Raw genomic sequence first — 13,031 nt, forward strand, 5'->3', positions numbered from 1 at the left:
CAGTACCGAATGCTACGTAAAATACTTAAAAAAATCTGTATATGTTCCCTGAGGCAGTGATATTTTTAGAGACATGAATGCAATTACACAAAAATCTGACTTATTTAAGCTATTTGCAAATATTGTTTGTTCATGTTAGGTTTGAAATCTTGCATAAAATTGTAACTGTGAGAAAGTATAAGTAGGCCACATGCTACATTATCAGACACTAGAGTTTTTATATAGCTTTTGAAAATTAAGTTATATTATTTCAAGAAGAAATGGTCTGTTTGCATCCCATAACTTGAGATGGTCTCTGCTTATAATTTGGGATGAATGGACCTTTCTATTCAGTATTCTGTAACCAAAAAAAAAAAAAAAAAAATTAGACCAATTTGATCTTTTTAAAATTCCGGGCCTCATTATTTACTTTAAAAGCACTTTAGAAAACAAATTCCCAGTGGATCAAAATTTCCCTAAATGGGAGATTTATTATAAAAAGCTTAGAAGAAAGTTGAGGCAACTATGTAACCTAGAGATTGTCAAAACCATTTTTAATTTATTATTTTTAAGTTCTTATTTAAATTTCTGTTAACATGTAGTGTAATATTAATTTCAGGTGTACAGTATAGTTCAATAGTTTAGTACAATAATATTCAACATTTGTATAGAACACCTGGTGCTCATCACAAGTGTACTCCTTAATCCCCATTATCTGTTTAACCCATCCTCCCACCCTTCTCCCTCTGGTAACCACCAGTTTGTTCTCCATAGTTAAGAGTCTGTTTCTTGGTTTGCCTTTCTCTCTCTCTCTCTTTTTTCTCCTTTGCTCATTTTGTCACAAACCTTTTTAAACAGAAAGGAAAACTAGAACCAAGTGAGGAAAGATAGATATATTTAACTATTGAAAGTTTTTTATATGTAGTATTGGTATACTAACGAAAACTCAGGGGATAATATTTGAAATGAAGTAGCAAAATAGCAAAATATTAAATAGCTTTTAGAAATTGATGACAAAAACACTAACAAAGCAGTAGCAAATGGCAATAGGATGTATGCAATTTCTAGAAGAGCAAATCCAAATGGCCAATCTGTAAATATTTTTCAAACTCACTAATTGTATGAGAAATGAAAAACAAAAGTGAGATAACTACTTTGTTTTTATCAGATTGGAAAAACTTTTAAAAGTAAGGAGCATTTATATCTAGTAGACATGTGAATTGTTTTAGCCTTTAAAAAAATGCAATTTGCCATTATTTTGTAAAAAGTACACTTATTGCTTAATTTAGTACTTCTGGGAATTAGAGGTGAGTAAACTTCTTTTATAAAGGGCAAGATGGTAAAAATTTTAGGCCTTTGCAGACCATTTGTTTTTTGTCACAACTACTTAAATCTACATGACATCGCTGAATGCAGAGTTGGAAAGACATGTGTTGTAACATGCTATTATATGGTATTTCCACGGTACAGATCTATAGGTATAAGTCAATTCAAGAGCATATATCATAGTAAAATGTAAAACTAGGAAGTGATGAATTTTGAATACTTATTACCTTTGTTTTAATAATTATTCATCTATAAGCTTTTATAATTTAATTTTCATTTATGTGTTTCATAACCAGCTCCCAAAATTCCTGAAACTTTAACAGTTAACTCTTTTCAGCCAGCATTAATTGGTTCTAGCATACTACTGGCTATATCTGTGTACACATAAGGATGTTTTGCAGGATTGTTTATGATGGCAAAAATAGAAAAGTATATACTTCTTGATAGGGGAATAACTGAATAAATTATACTGTGTCAATACCCTGGAATATATAGCAGTCAAAGAAACAATCATTGCCTTTTTTGATTTCCATGTGTGTTGTCAAATGGGAGGAGCAGGAAGCAAGGAAGGGTCTATTTCATGACCCCAGTTTTATAAAACAAGCGACAAAAGACTTCCTTCATTGATGCATATATATTTTTTAGATAAATATGGGAAAAGTATGTTTACATGGGAATGAGGACAGAAGAGGGCAAGAGGTGAGGTAAGGGAGCAAAGGGCTAGTGTCCATGATAAAAAAAGCATGTATGTTATGAGTCCATGTGTAAATTTTGTGTATGTTTATATATATTGCTTAAAGAAATGCCTGAAAGGAATGTACCAAAATGTTAATGATGCTTGTTTTAGGGTGAGGAATGTTAGATATTTTTTTAATCTGAAAAGAAATTATTTTAATTGAGGGAGAAAATCAGAATCCTGTAGGCTTTCTAAAGATTTAGGTTTATAATAAAATTCTCTCTCTTGTGAAAGATCATACTTGGATCAGTGTTCAATAAAATTTACCCTGTTAGTTATATATCTTTTCATGTGTATCACTTAAAAAAACAAACAAACCCCTTGGTATGTAGTATCTTATTTCATAAGACCTTGTATCAGCTTTAGAGCTGTGATAGTGTATCTGCAAGTTTGTATATATGTTTATGACTTCATGTTTAGTTGTTTTCTTCATTTTCAGATGGCAGTGCATTGTTTGAAATTGCTTTTATTTTCAAAGATTGCGAGATAGAAGTTTCCTGTTCCCTCAGCCCCACAGGGATGCTGAATTTTCCTATCCTTTGTTTTTTAAGGAACCCACACTCTAACTCATATTACTCTTCTTCAAAACTTTATCTTACCTTTCCTACTAATCTGTGGGTCCTGGTGGCCTACTGGATATATGGTCCAGAGTTTTATGCATACAATGCATATATTAATTGAGAACAAATAATGGTATTTATCTTCATCTATCACCATACATGGAGAAATGATAAAGTTAGTTAAGGGTTCACCAAAGCCTTGATTAATAACATTTTTGTATGTACAGTATTAAAGGGCTTTCAATCATATAATGAAAGATTGTATGCCCAAATAATAGAGTATTGAAATTGTTTTGGTTTGCTTATCCGCTTTCCACCTTGACTTCCCTTTTGAGTCCTCATTTTTATTCTTTTAGTGTTTGCTACTTGAATTACCAGTTCTGTCTTGTGATTGCTTAAGAGCCTCTTCCATAACACTTAGAAACCTTGTTGGTGTTTTATAGTGCCAAATTCAGAAAGTTTGTAGCTTTGTTAAGGTTATGCGCATTCTTGGTATTGTTTTTGTCTCATGGAAATTTCTTAGGAAATTCCTTGTTTAATCTCTTAAATAAAATAACCCTTCCTCTTACGTGATAAAACTGGAATATTACTCTGCCTCTTGTATTATTGTTCTTTGTCAGTGAATATCTTTGGTAGTAATGTGCTCTGAAATGAGACTAGATTGTATTTTTCTAATACCAAGAGAATTGTCAGCTAAAAAATCAGATTGACATGTTTAAACTCATTTTACAAATTGGAGAAATGATAATTTTTATTTTACTTTGTGATGTTTAAATATAGGCATAATACAAATGGGAAAAACATGAAAAGGAAAAATTTACATCGAAAAGCTTCGTTTCGTTTTGAACTCTAAACATTTAATAGTGTTTTCTGTTATTTTGCATCTTTCTCATTGTCTTTGGGAATTCATGCTCTATTGATTGCTTTCTCCACATTTTTATTTGCATTGAACCTTTTCAGGCTAATTCTTGTTTAAAATGTTACCATTGATTACTTTTCCTTTGACTTCAGATTTTTGGTACTGTTTGCCATAAATTGTGTGGAACATCCTTGTTTAATTTTATGCATTTACTTAAGAAGCAATACAATGGTGATTATTAAAATGTTAACATTTATTTAGGTATTTATTTTTTACCCTAAAATCCATTAAAACAATCTTTCAAAATAAACTCACAAGTATTATGGTAGATACAACGGTGGATTTCAATTTTGCATATTCTATTTCAAGTTTTATTCACATGCACATGTATTGTTTATGTAATGAAAGTACATGTAACTTCTGGTGATGTTATTTTTCTTATATAAAGCAAAATATTAGCTCTTCTAATAATAGAGCTCTAAAAAAAAATGGAAATATCATTCATCCACAATCCTTCCACCCAGCAAAGGTGTCTTCTTTAATCTTTTTATATATGTACCCCAATTTACAACTTGTGATGATTTGTACCTGATTTTATTTTATTAATTGTTGTATGAACTTCACTGAGAGTGTGTAAACTCCTAGAGTTTAGCACCTAATGTGTAAGCAGTAGCCATATTATTTTTTTTTCCCAGCTGCCAGGCTGCCTGTATACTTAACACCTACCCAGAGCTATTGAATGCAGGGAGGCAGAGGGCATGGCCAAGCCCTGACCTCTTGTGCAGGAGTCCTGAAGCTTTCTTGTTGTGTTGATAGGCCTTCCCATTCTTACCTATGGGGCAATTCTGGTTGGTGTCATTGTGAAGATTCTTTTTTAGAAATTCTCTTCACTCAGAGGAAGTCATTTTATATTGCTGATTTTATGCACAAATCATCATTCTTTCCAACATAAGTTAATGAGATTATTGCCTTAATATATAGATCCTTTCATTACTTCCTTGTTTATTATCTCCCTAAACATAAAGGGATTCCAAATACCTTGGCTTTATACTAGCATACTGGACATTGCAATTTTAATTTTCTTTAAAAAAAAGATTCTTAATGCATGCCAACACATCCCTCACCCCCAGGTAAATTTTAGGGCCACTCTTGTGCTGTGTGGTTGGATTATATGATGTACGTTACCTGAATCCAGTTGTGGATTCGTTGTGACCTTGAGATGTTTATAATTTGAGTGCTTTTAACAAAGAATGAGAGATAGTACTTAGTCTGATGGCTGAAGGTTCAGAGGTCTTCCTTTCAGTGAGCAGTTGAGAATGTGCACCAGTCAAGTGAACAATTTGCTGTATCTATTTTGTGGCAAATTATCATAATTATTGGGTATTCTGCAGCTTCTGAGCAGTATGCTCTGTTAATACCTTGGAGTAGTTTTCATGGATGAGAAGTAGAAATGGTTTCTGCTTTAGTACAGATAATATGGCATGAGTTTTATCTAACGAGGAGTAAGTAGAGTCTTCAGAATTTTAGTATGAAAACTCTCTGAATATTCATGGAGTGGATGACTTTGGAGCATGTCAGTATTATCTTTTTTCTTGAGATTTTTGGGGTATGATCATTTGGCAGAAAATTGCTTGATCATGAGCATGAAGAATAAGGTTTGGATTTTAAGGCATTTAAGTAGATATTTCTCAAAGGGAACTGAAATTATTGACCTAGGGACTATCACATAAGTATTAGTGGTATTCGGGTTGTTGGGACCAGTATATATATGAATTAGCTATAGTAACTGCCAGGTGTTGGGGGGTTGGGGGTGTTCCCATAACATTTGGAACCCTTCTGTACTTGTTTCAAGGGCAATTTCTTCTCTCTCCTTCCCCTACCAAACATTTGACCAGTAATATAATGTGTTAGTTCACATATAAAAATGAAAATTAGATTGCTAAGTAGTGCTTTTTCATTTATTTAGAAGTTTTGTTTATCTTGGTGAAAATGACTGAATTTGATGGGTTTTCATTTTTCTTTTAGGCTCCGTTTATGAACCTCTGAAAAGCATTAATCTTCCGAGACCTGATAATGAAACTCTGTGGGATAAATTGGATCATTATTACAGAATTGGTAAGGAATACTTGAGGAAAACATGTCCTTAGGTAGTTATGATTAGTATTTACTCTACCTTATATTGCATATGTTACGTGCATGATGATGATCTCTCATTTGGATGTGGGGATAGTTTCATTGCTTAGGCAGCTATATATTCCAATTGGATCTTGACCCTGGGACTATAAAAGATTTTCAGCACATCATATCTGTCCCTTGAATAATTTTAAAACTGTCACCAGTGTCCTCTGTGTCTTTTTACTCTCTTAAACTTTACTAGATTTGAGAACTGGAGGCTGTTTCTTCATTACTACCTACATAAAGATTTTGTAAAAGTATTCCTTGCTTACTCATTTACCCATACATGGTTTCTAAGTAGTCCTAAACCTTTTATATCTATTACTAATTCTTTGGGATACAAAAGATAATCTCAGGTTACTATTACTAATATTAAGTACCTGTTATATTTGTTGCTGTTTTGTTTTGCCAAGAACAGCCTGGCAAATTTTGCTTTTTAATGTGAGTAAGCAATTTTGAGATATGTATGCATGGGACTCCTCTTGGTTCATCAGACTGTAAGTTAGAAAAGCCTATTAATTTTTGCCAGTTTGCTTCTTGTGCCATTTATGTGGCCTTGTATGGCAAATAATATAAAATTTAATTTATTTATTTCTCTAAGATAAGGATTTTTGTTGTTGTTGCTGTTTGTGTTAACTTCATATAAAACCTTAATTCATCTTATTTTAGTTAAAATTCTAGAATATGTTCTTATGTGGCCCTTTTATTATCATTGTAGCCATAACTAGATGAAGAAATGTAAATACCTTTTTAAAGAAATGTCAGTTGTTTACTTGAGACTTTAAGGACCAATTCTTTCCTCTGGGAAAAATGATAAATACCCTGACATTCTAAAAGAAATGGTAATGATAATGTCAGGTTTGTCTGAGAAAAAGAAGAAAGTTAATTCTTTAATCTCTGTGAAGGAGAATGCTTTGGACCTTTGAAAAACTGTCCTAAAAGTAGTTGACATACGTCAGTCTAGATTAGAGTAATTTAATGCATTTTGGTGAAAATCATTTATATTTAGGAATAAAATCACTTTTAGGAAATATAGTTTTAGTGTGTGTATTTTTATATTTTAGGATTCTTATAAAAGGTAATAAAACATTAATGTCAGACTTTTTTTTAAGTAAAATGTTCTCAAAATAATTATTTACTTGTTTTCATGTCATATGAGAATGGGATTTGGTTTTGAAATGATAAACATATCTCTAGCCTGTATAGTATAATATGTAAAATGAATATATTTCTCAGAAGTCTAGGCACAAATTAGTCATCATGGAAAATAGGATTCTGGTTTATTTAGCAGTGGAGCTGGCTTTGGATTTACCCATTAATGCCACTCTATGTTGTACATTTGTTTTGTTTCCCTATTGAACTTCTGTTGAAAACAATAATAAAAAGATATTGATCTTTTTTTTTTCTGTATCTGATGTTACAACACTTACTGACATTAAGTATGATATGCTAAAAGCTTTTTAATTGCTAATTAGCTGAGTCCTATCCTCAAAAGTAGAAATACCCTTCCTGCAGAGTGGATTCCCACTTGTGCTGGAGTGACTTACATGAAGTAATTTCTGCATTCTAAAAAGTTGTATACTATTGGTATGTTTAGGAACAACAGAATTATCAGCAGTAGGATGAGGAAACGAAAGAGGATTGAGATCTTCAGCCCAAGGGAAATGGATGGCTGTACAGTTCATTCTTTTTCTTGTCTTCCATTCCAGTGAAGTCAACGTTGCTGCTATATCAAAGTCCAACCACAGGTCTCTTTCCCACTAAAACTTGCGGTGATGATCAGAAGGCAAAAATCCAAGACAGTCTTTACTGTGCTGCTGGGGCCTGGGCTTTGGCTCTTGCATACAGGTAAGCTGGTGTGTGCTCTTCTAGTAACTGTAAGTCTGGATAATAGGGTTTTGTTGGCCCACGTTGAACTGAGCATCTATATTTTGGCTCTGCTGATGACTCATTGTGTGTGATCTGTGACTGCTCAAGGCCTCTAAACAAATTTTAAGTTTTCCTAAGGATTTACACCAGACTAGTTCTAACAGTTTAATGACCTTGTGACCAAAATTTTTTTCAGCTGTTAGGTTTTTAAATCATCATTACTTTTTGGCAGAATTATCTGCTCATTCTCTTTGAGTTACTTGCTTTCAATCAGAAGGATTAATGGTTGATTGAATTTTGCAGATGATAAAACTGGGGCCCAGGTAGTTAACAGATTTTTCCAAAAATACACAACTAGTTAATGATAGAGCCAGGGCCAGGACACCCCCCACTGCACCCCACCCCACTCTAGTTTAGTTTTTTTTCCCCATGCAATTCATGGAGATATTTATCACTTGTTAAATCTGGTTGTAAATCAAATAATTATTTTATAAAGTTAAAAAAAATCCCTTTACAATACAAAATATCTTCTTATTTTGTAATATATGGAAAACATTCAGTGTGTGTGTCCTGACTCACCATCAGAGATAAACATTTTAACCATTGTTAAGATTAGGTTTCTGAATATTAATTTTCTGAAAGTGAAACATATGCATGTACTTCTGATTTGAAAATTGTATCTTTCACGTGAACATGAGTCCTCTGTTGAAAATTATTGATGTGTTGCACTTAGAAAATCAAATACTGAGATAATATGAAGTAATGGCCTTTAGCACACTTGTTTGCTAATGTCACTACAAGCATTTCCTAACATTCTATGTGAGCACAATACAGTTTCCTTGAATGTCAAGCTAATACTGGTCCTATGAGTACAGAGAATGCCAGCAATACCTTAACCAAGTGGTCAGGCTAGTAAGGACAGGAGTTGCTTCACTGTGACACAGTGCTAAGTGCACATTGCCCATGTTGACTTCTTACCAAAATGATTAAATAGATCTACCTATGAGTAAACAATCAGACAAAGCCAAATTGTGGCTACTTATAAGTCAACTTGCCTGGACTCTTAAAAAATGTAGCTATCAGAGAAGATTAGAAAGTAGTTATGAATATAATTTAGAGTAAGAAAGACTAAAGAAATGATTCAGGAAGATGGTAGAGCAGAAGGATCCTGAGGTAACTTTGTCCCACAAACACCCAAGATAACAGCCACATTAGTGTAACTAACTCTGAAAATGACCAAAAGACTGACAGAACAGACTTTACACAGTTAACTGTAGAGAGGAGGCCACATCGAAAAGAGTAGGAAGGGCAGAGACATGGTTGGGAGCCAGACCCCCTGGGAGACTAACCACAAAGGGGATGCACACCACCAGCACAGAGGAGTGAGAGGATCAGGCTCCACATGGCACTCTAGGCACAGGGGACCCACACTGGGAAGATGGCTGTCTATAACATTAAACTTTGAAAGCTAGTGGGGCTTGAATTCTGGAGTTTTTACAATCAGCAAGGCTTAATTCTTCCTTTAAAAATTAGCAGGTTTAGCTCTGGCAGAGCTGGAGGGTGATAGGAAACCAAACACCTGCCTTTAAAGAGCCAGCATAAGAAGTAATGTGGTCACACAGTTTTTTTTTTTTTTTTTTAAACGTTTATTTATTTTTGAGACAGAGAGAGACAGAGCATGAACGGGGGAGGGTCAGAGAGAGGGAGACACAGAATCTGAAACAGGCTCCAGGCTCCGAGCTGTCAGCACAGAGCCCGACGCGGGGCTCGAACTCACAGACCGTGAGATCATGACCTGAGCTGAAGTCGGCCGCTTAACCGACTGAGCCACCCAGGCGCCCCATGTGGTCACACAGTTTGAAAAGCATGTGGGGTGTTCATAAAAAAGATTTATTTACTAATGTAAATAACTCTTGTAAGAACAAGTGCTGGAGGGACAAGGATCTTGAGGATCTTTAGGAGACTTCTTCTGAGAACAAAAGAGGTGTCAGGTGCCATTTCTTTCCCCCTGTGTAGCCTAGAAAGCAGGACACTTGCAGAACCAGCACAAACACTTTCTACTTATCCTGCTAGTACTAAGCACCCTGCCCTGCGTTCTCCTGGGGATCAGCCCCATTTGGTAGGTGTGTCTCCAAAGCACCTCCTGCCCCAACCCGCCCTGCAAGCAACCCTGGCTGGGACTGGCACCATTTTACAGTGACTCCTGCCCTGAGGAGTGAGGAAGATAACCATCCACACTAGCAAGTCCACAGCCTCAGCAGCTGAAATTTATAGCTAGCAGCACAGAGACAGTGCCTTGCCAATCAGTGTGACTGCGGTCCTGGCAGATAGACTGGGTGCAGGCATCTGTGCTGACTGATGGTCCTGCCCACAAATGAAAGCCTTTCAGGGGACAAAGCAGGGAGAGTGTCCTGCAGGTCGGTGTGACTGCATTTCCAGATGACAGACTGGGGACAGCCATCTGGCTTGACTGCTAGCCCCAACCACTAATGAAAACTTGTCAGAGGACAAGGAAGGGAGACCGCCCCTAAGGTCAGTGCAACCAGCCCCAGCAGATGGGCTGAGGGCAGACATCTGGTCTAACTGGTGACACTACCCAAATAGAAGCCTGATGCATCCACAGATTGGCTTCTTAACAGGTAGCAAAACCCTACCTGCTGAAACCACAACAGGCAAAGTGAGCCATTGTAGCCTAAAAAACTGAAGGCAAATGTGGCTTAACAACAGTGGGGCACATGCAACCCACATAGGAGATACCCCTGAAGTACCTGGTTCTGGTAAAGAGAGAGCATTGTGCTATAGGGCATTACAGGACCTCTTCTTCATAAGGCCATGACTTTCGAGATCAGGAGATGCAGCTGACTTTTCTAATACATGAAAACCAATAGATTGTTAGACAAAATGAGACAGAGAAATATATCCCAAATGAAAGAACAAGACAAAACCACAACAAAAGATCTAAATGAAATAGAAGTAAGCAATATGTCTAATTAAGAATTCAAAGTAATGGTCATAAAGATACTCACTGGATTTGAGAAAAGAGTGGAGGATATCAGTGAGACCTTCCAGAAGATAAAATATAAAAAAGAACCTGTCAGAGATATAAAAGTCCGTAATTGAAATAAAAAATACACTAGAGGGAATCAGTAGAAGATCAGAGGAGGCAGAAGAGTGGATCAGCGACCTGGAAGACTGGGTAAAGGAAAGCAACTGGGCTGAATAATAAGAGAAAAAAATATAATAAAAAATGAGAATAGGTTAAGGGAATTCAGCAACACCATCACATGTAATAACGTTCACATTATAGGGATCCCAGGAGGAAGGGCACAGAGAATGTATTTGAAGAAATAAAATCAAAGAAAGAAATAAAACCAAAAACTTTCCAAATCTGGGGAAGTAAACATATCCAGATTCAGGGATCACAGAGAGCCCGCAGTGAAATTACCTAAGGAGGTTCACACCAAGAAACATAATATTAAAATGGCAAAAAGTAGTAACAAAACATCTCAAAGGCAGCAAGAGAAAAAACAGTTACAAATAAGGGAAACCTCATAATGCTATCTGCTGATTTTTCAGTGAAAACTTGAATGTACAGGAATGGAGAAACATTTATAATACAAATGGAAGCTAAAAGAAAGATAGGGTAGCGATACTTTTATCAGACAAAATAGACTTTAATACAAAGACTATAATAAGAGATAAAGGACACTACATAATGATAAAAGGAACAGTCCAACAGGATGGTATAACAATTGTAACTATTTATGCACCCACCATGCTACCACCTAAATACATAAAGCAACTATTAACGGACATAAATGAAGAAACTGACAGGAATACAATAATAGTGGGTGAGTTTAACACTCTGCTTATATCAATGGATAGATCATTTGGCCAGAAAATCAACAAGGAAACAGTGGCCTTGAATGACACATTGGGTCAATTGGGCCTAACAGATACATTCAGAACATTCCATTCAAAAGCAGTGGAATACATATTCTTTTCAAGTGCACATGGAATGTCTCCAAAAGATATCACATGTTAGGTCACCAAAGAAGTCTCAATAAATTCAAAAAGACTGAAATAATGTTATGCATCTTTTCTGACCAAAACGATATGAAAATAGAAAGTAATCACAAGAAAAAATCTGGAAAGGGCACAAATACATGGAAACTAAATAACATTCTAACAAATAAGAAATGGGTCAACGGACAAACAGAATAAAAAATACATGCAGACAAATGAAAATGAAAACAGAATGGTCCAAAATTTGGGGGATAAAGCAAAACCTGTTCGAAAAGGAGTGATTGCAGTCCATCTTAAGCAATGCAGGTCTGTCTTAAGAAAAATTTCAGCTAAACAACCTAATATTACAACGAATGGAGCTTGAAAAAGAAGAGTGAACAAAGCTAGTAGAAGAAAGGAAATAATAAAGATTAGAAATAAATGAAACAGAGACTAAAAACAAAGCAGAATAATTAATGAAACCAGGAAGTGGTTCTTTGAAAAGATGAACAAAAAAGGTAGACCTTTTGCCAGACTCAAAAAAAAAAAAAAAAAAAGGGCTCAAAATCAGCAATGAAGAAATAACAACCAATACCACAGAAATACAAAGGATTATAAGAGAATATTATGAAAGACTATTTCCCAACACACTGGGCTACCTAGAAGAAACGTATAAATTTCTTAGATGCATATAACCTAACAAAACTGAAGCAGGAAGAAATAGAAAATTTACATGTTAATGTGAATAGCAAGATTTCATTCTTTTTCTGGCTGAGTAATGTGGGTGTGTGTATGTGTGTGTGTGTACATATATTACATCTTCTTTAACCATTCATCAATGATTGGACACTTGGATTCTTTCTATACCTAGGCTACTATTGTAAATAATGCTACAAAAAATGTTGGGTGCATATATCTTGTTGAGTAAGTTTTTTCATTTTCTTTGGGTAAATACCAAGTAGAAGAATTACTGGATGATATGGTAATTCTATTTTTACATTTTTGAGGAACCTCCACAATGTTTTTCACAGTAGCTGCACCAATTTGCATTTCCTCCACTGACACACAAAGTGTCCACATCCTCTCCAACAATTGTTGTTTCTTGTGATTTTGATTTTAGCCATTCTGAGAGATGTAAATGATATCTCATTGTGTTTTAATTTGCACTCTCTGATGATTGGTGACGCTGACCTTTTCATGTGTCTGTTGGCCGTGTGTAGGTCTTCTCTAGAAAAATATCCATTCCAGTCCTCTGCCCATTTTTTAATTGAACTATTTGGTTTTTGTGTGTTGAATTGTGTTAAGTTCTTTATATATGTTGGATATTAACTCCTTCTCAAAGATATCACTTGCAAATATATTGTCCCACTCAGTAGGTTGCTGTTATGCCTCATTGCTGGTTTCCTTTGCTGTGCAAAAGCTTTTCATTTTGGCATTCCCAATGGTTTAATCTTGCTTTTGGTTCCCTTGCCTGAGGAAACATATTTAGAAAAATGTTCCTATGGCCATTGTTGAAAACTTT

General features: G+C 35.2%; 1 protein-coding gene across 5 annotated transcripts in view; it reads left to right on the forward strand.

Annotated features, from left to right (window-relative positions):
* The window catches only part of PHKB (phosphorylase kinase regulatory subunit beta), a 258,770-nt gene that overhangs the window by 39,254 nt on the left and 206,485 nt on the right, over nucleotides 1-13,031 (forward strand). For all 5 annotated transcript variants that reach the window (XM_019456029.2, XM_019456030.2, XM_019456028.2 and 2 more), the window contains 2 exons: nucleotides 5,486-5,575; nucleotides 7,345-7,483. In XM_019456029.2, the coding sequence (XP_019311574.2) occupies nucleotides 5,486-5,575; nucleotides 7,345-7,483 (229 nt within the window). The remainder of the gene's footprint in view (nucleotides 1-5,485; nucleotides 5,576-7,344; nucleotides 7,484-13,031) is intronic.

This window comes from Panthera pardus, unplaced genomic scaffold, assembly GCF_024362965.1.
Source record: "Panthera pardus isolate Hobbes unplaced genomic scaffold, ASM2436296v1 HiC_scaffold_18, whole genome shotgun sequence".
In the NCBI taxonomy this organism is placed as follows: domain Eukaryota; kingdom Metazoa; phylum Chordata; class Mammalia; order Carnivora; family Felidae; genus Panthera; species Panthera pardus.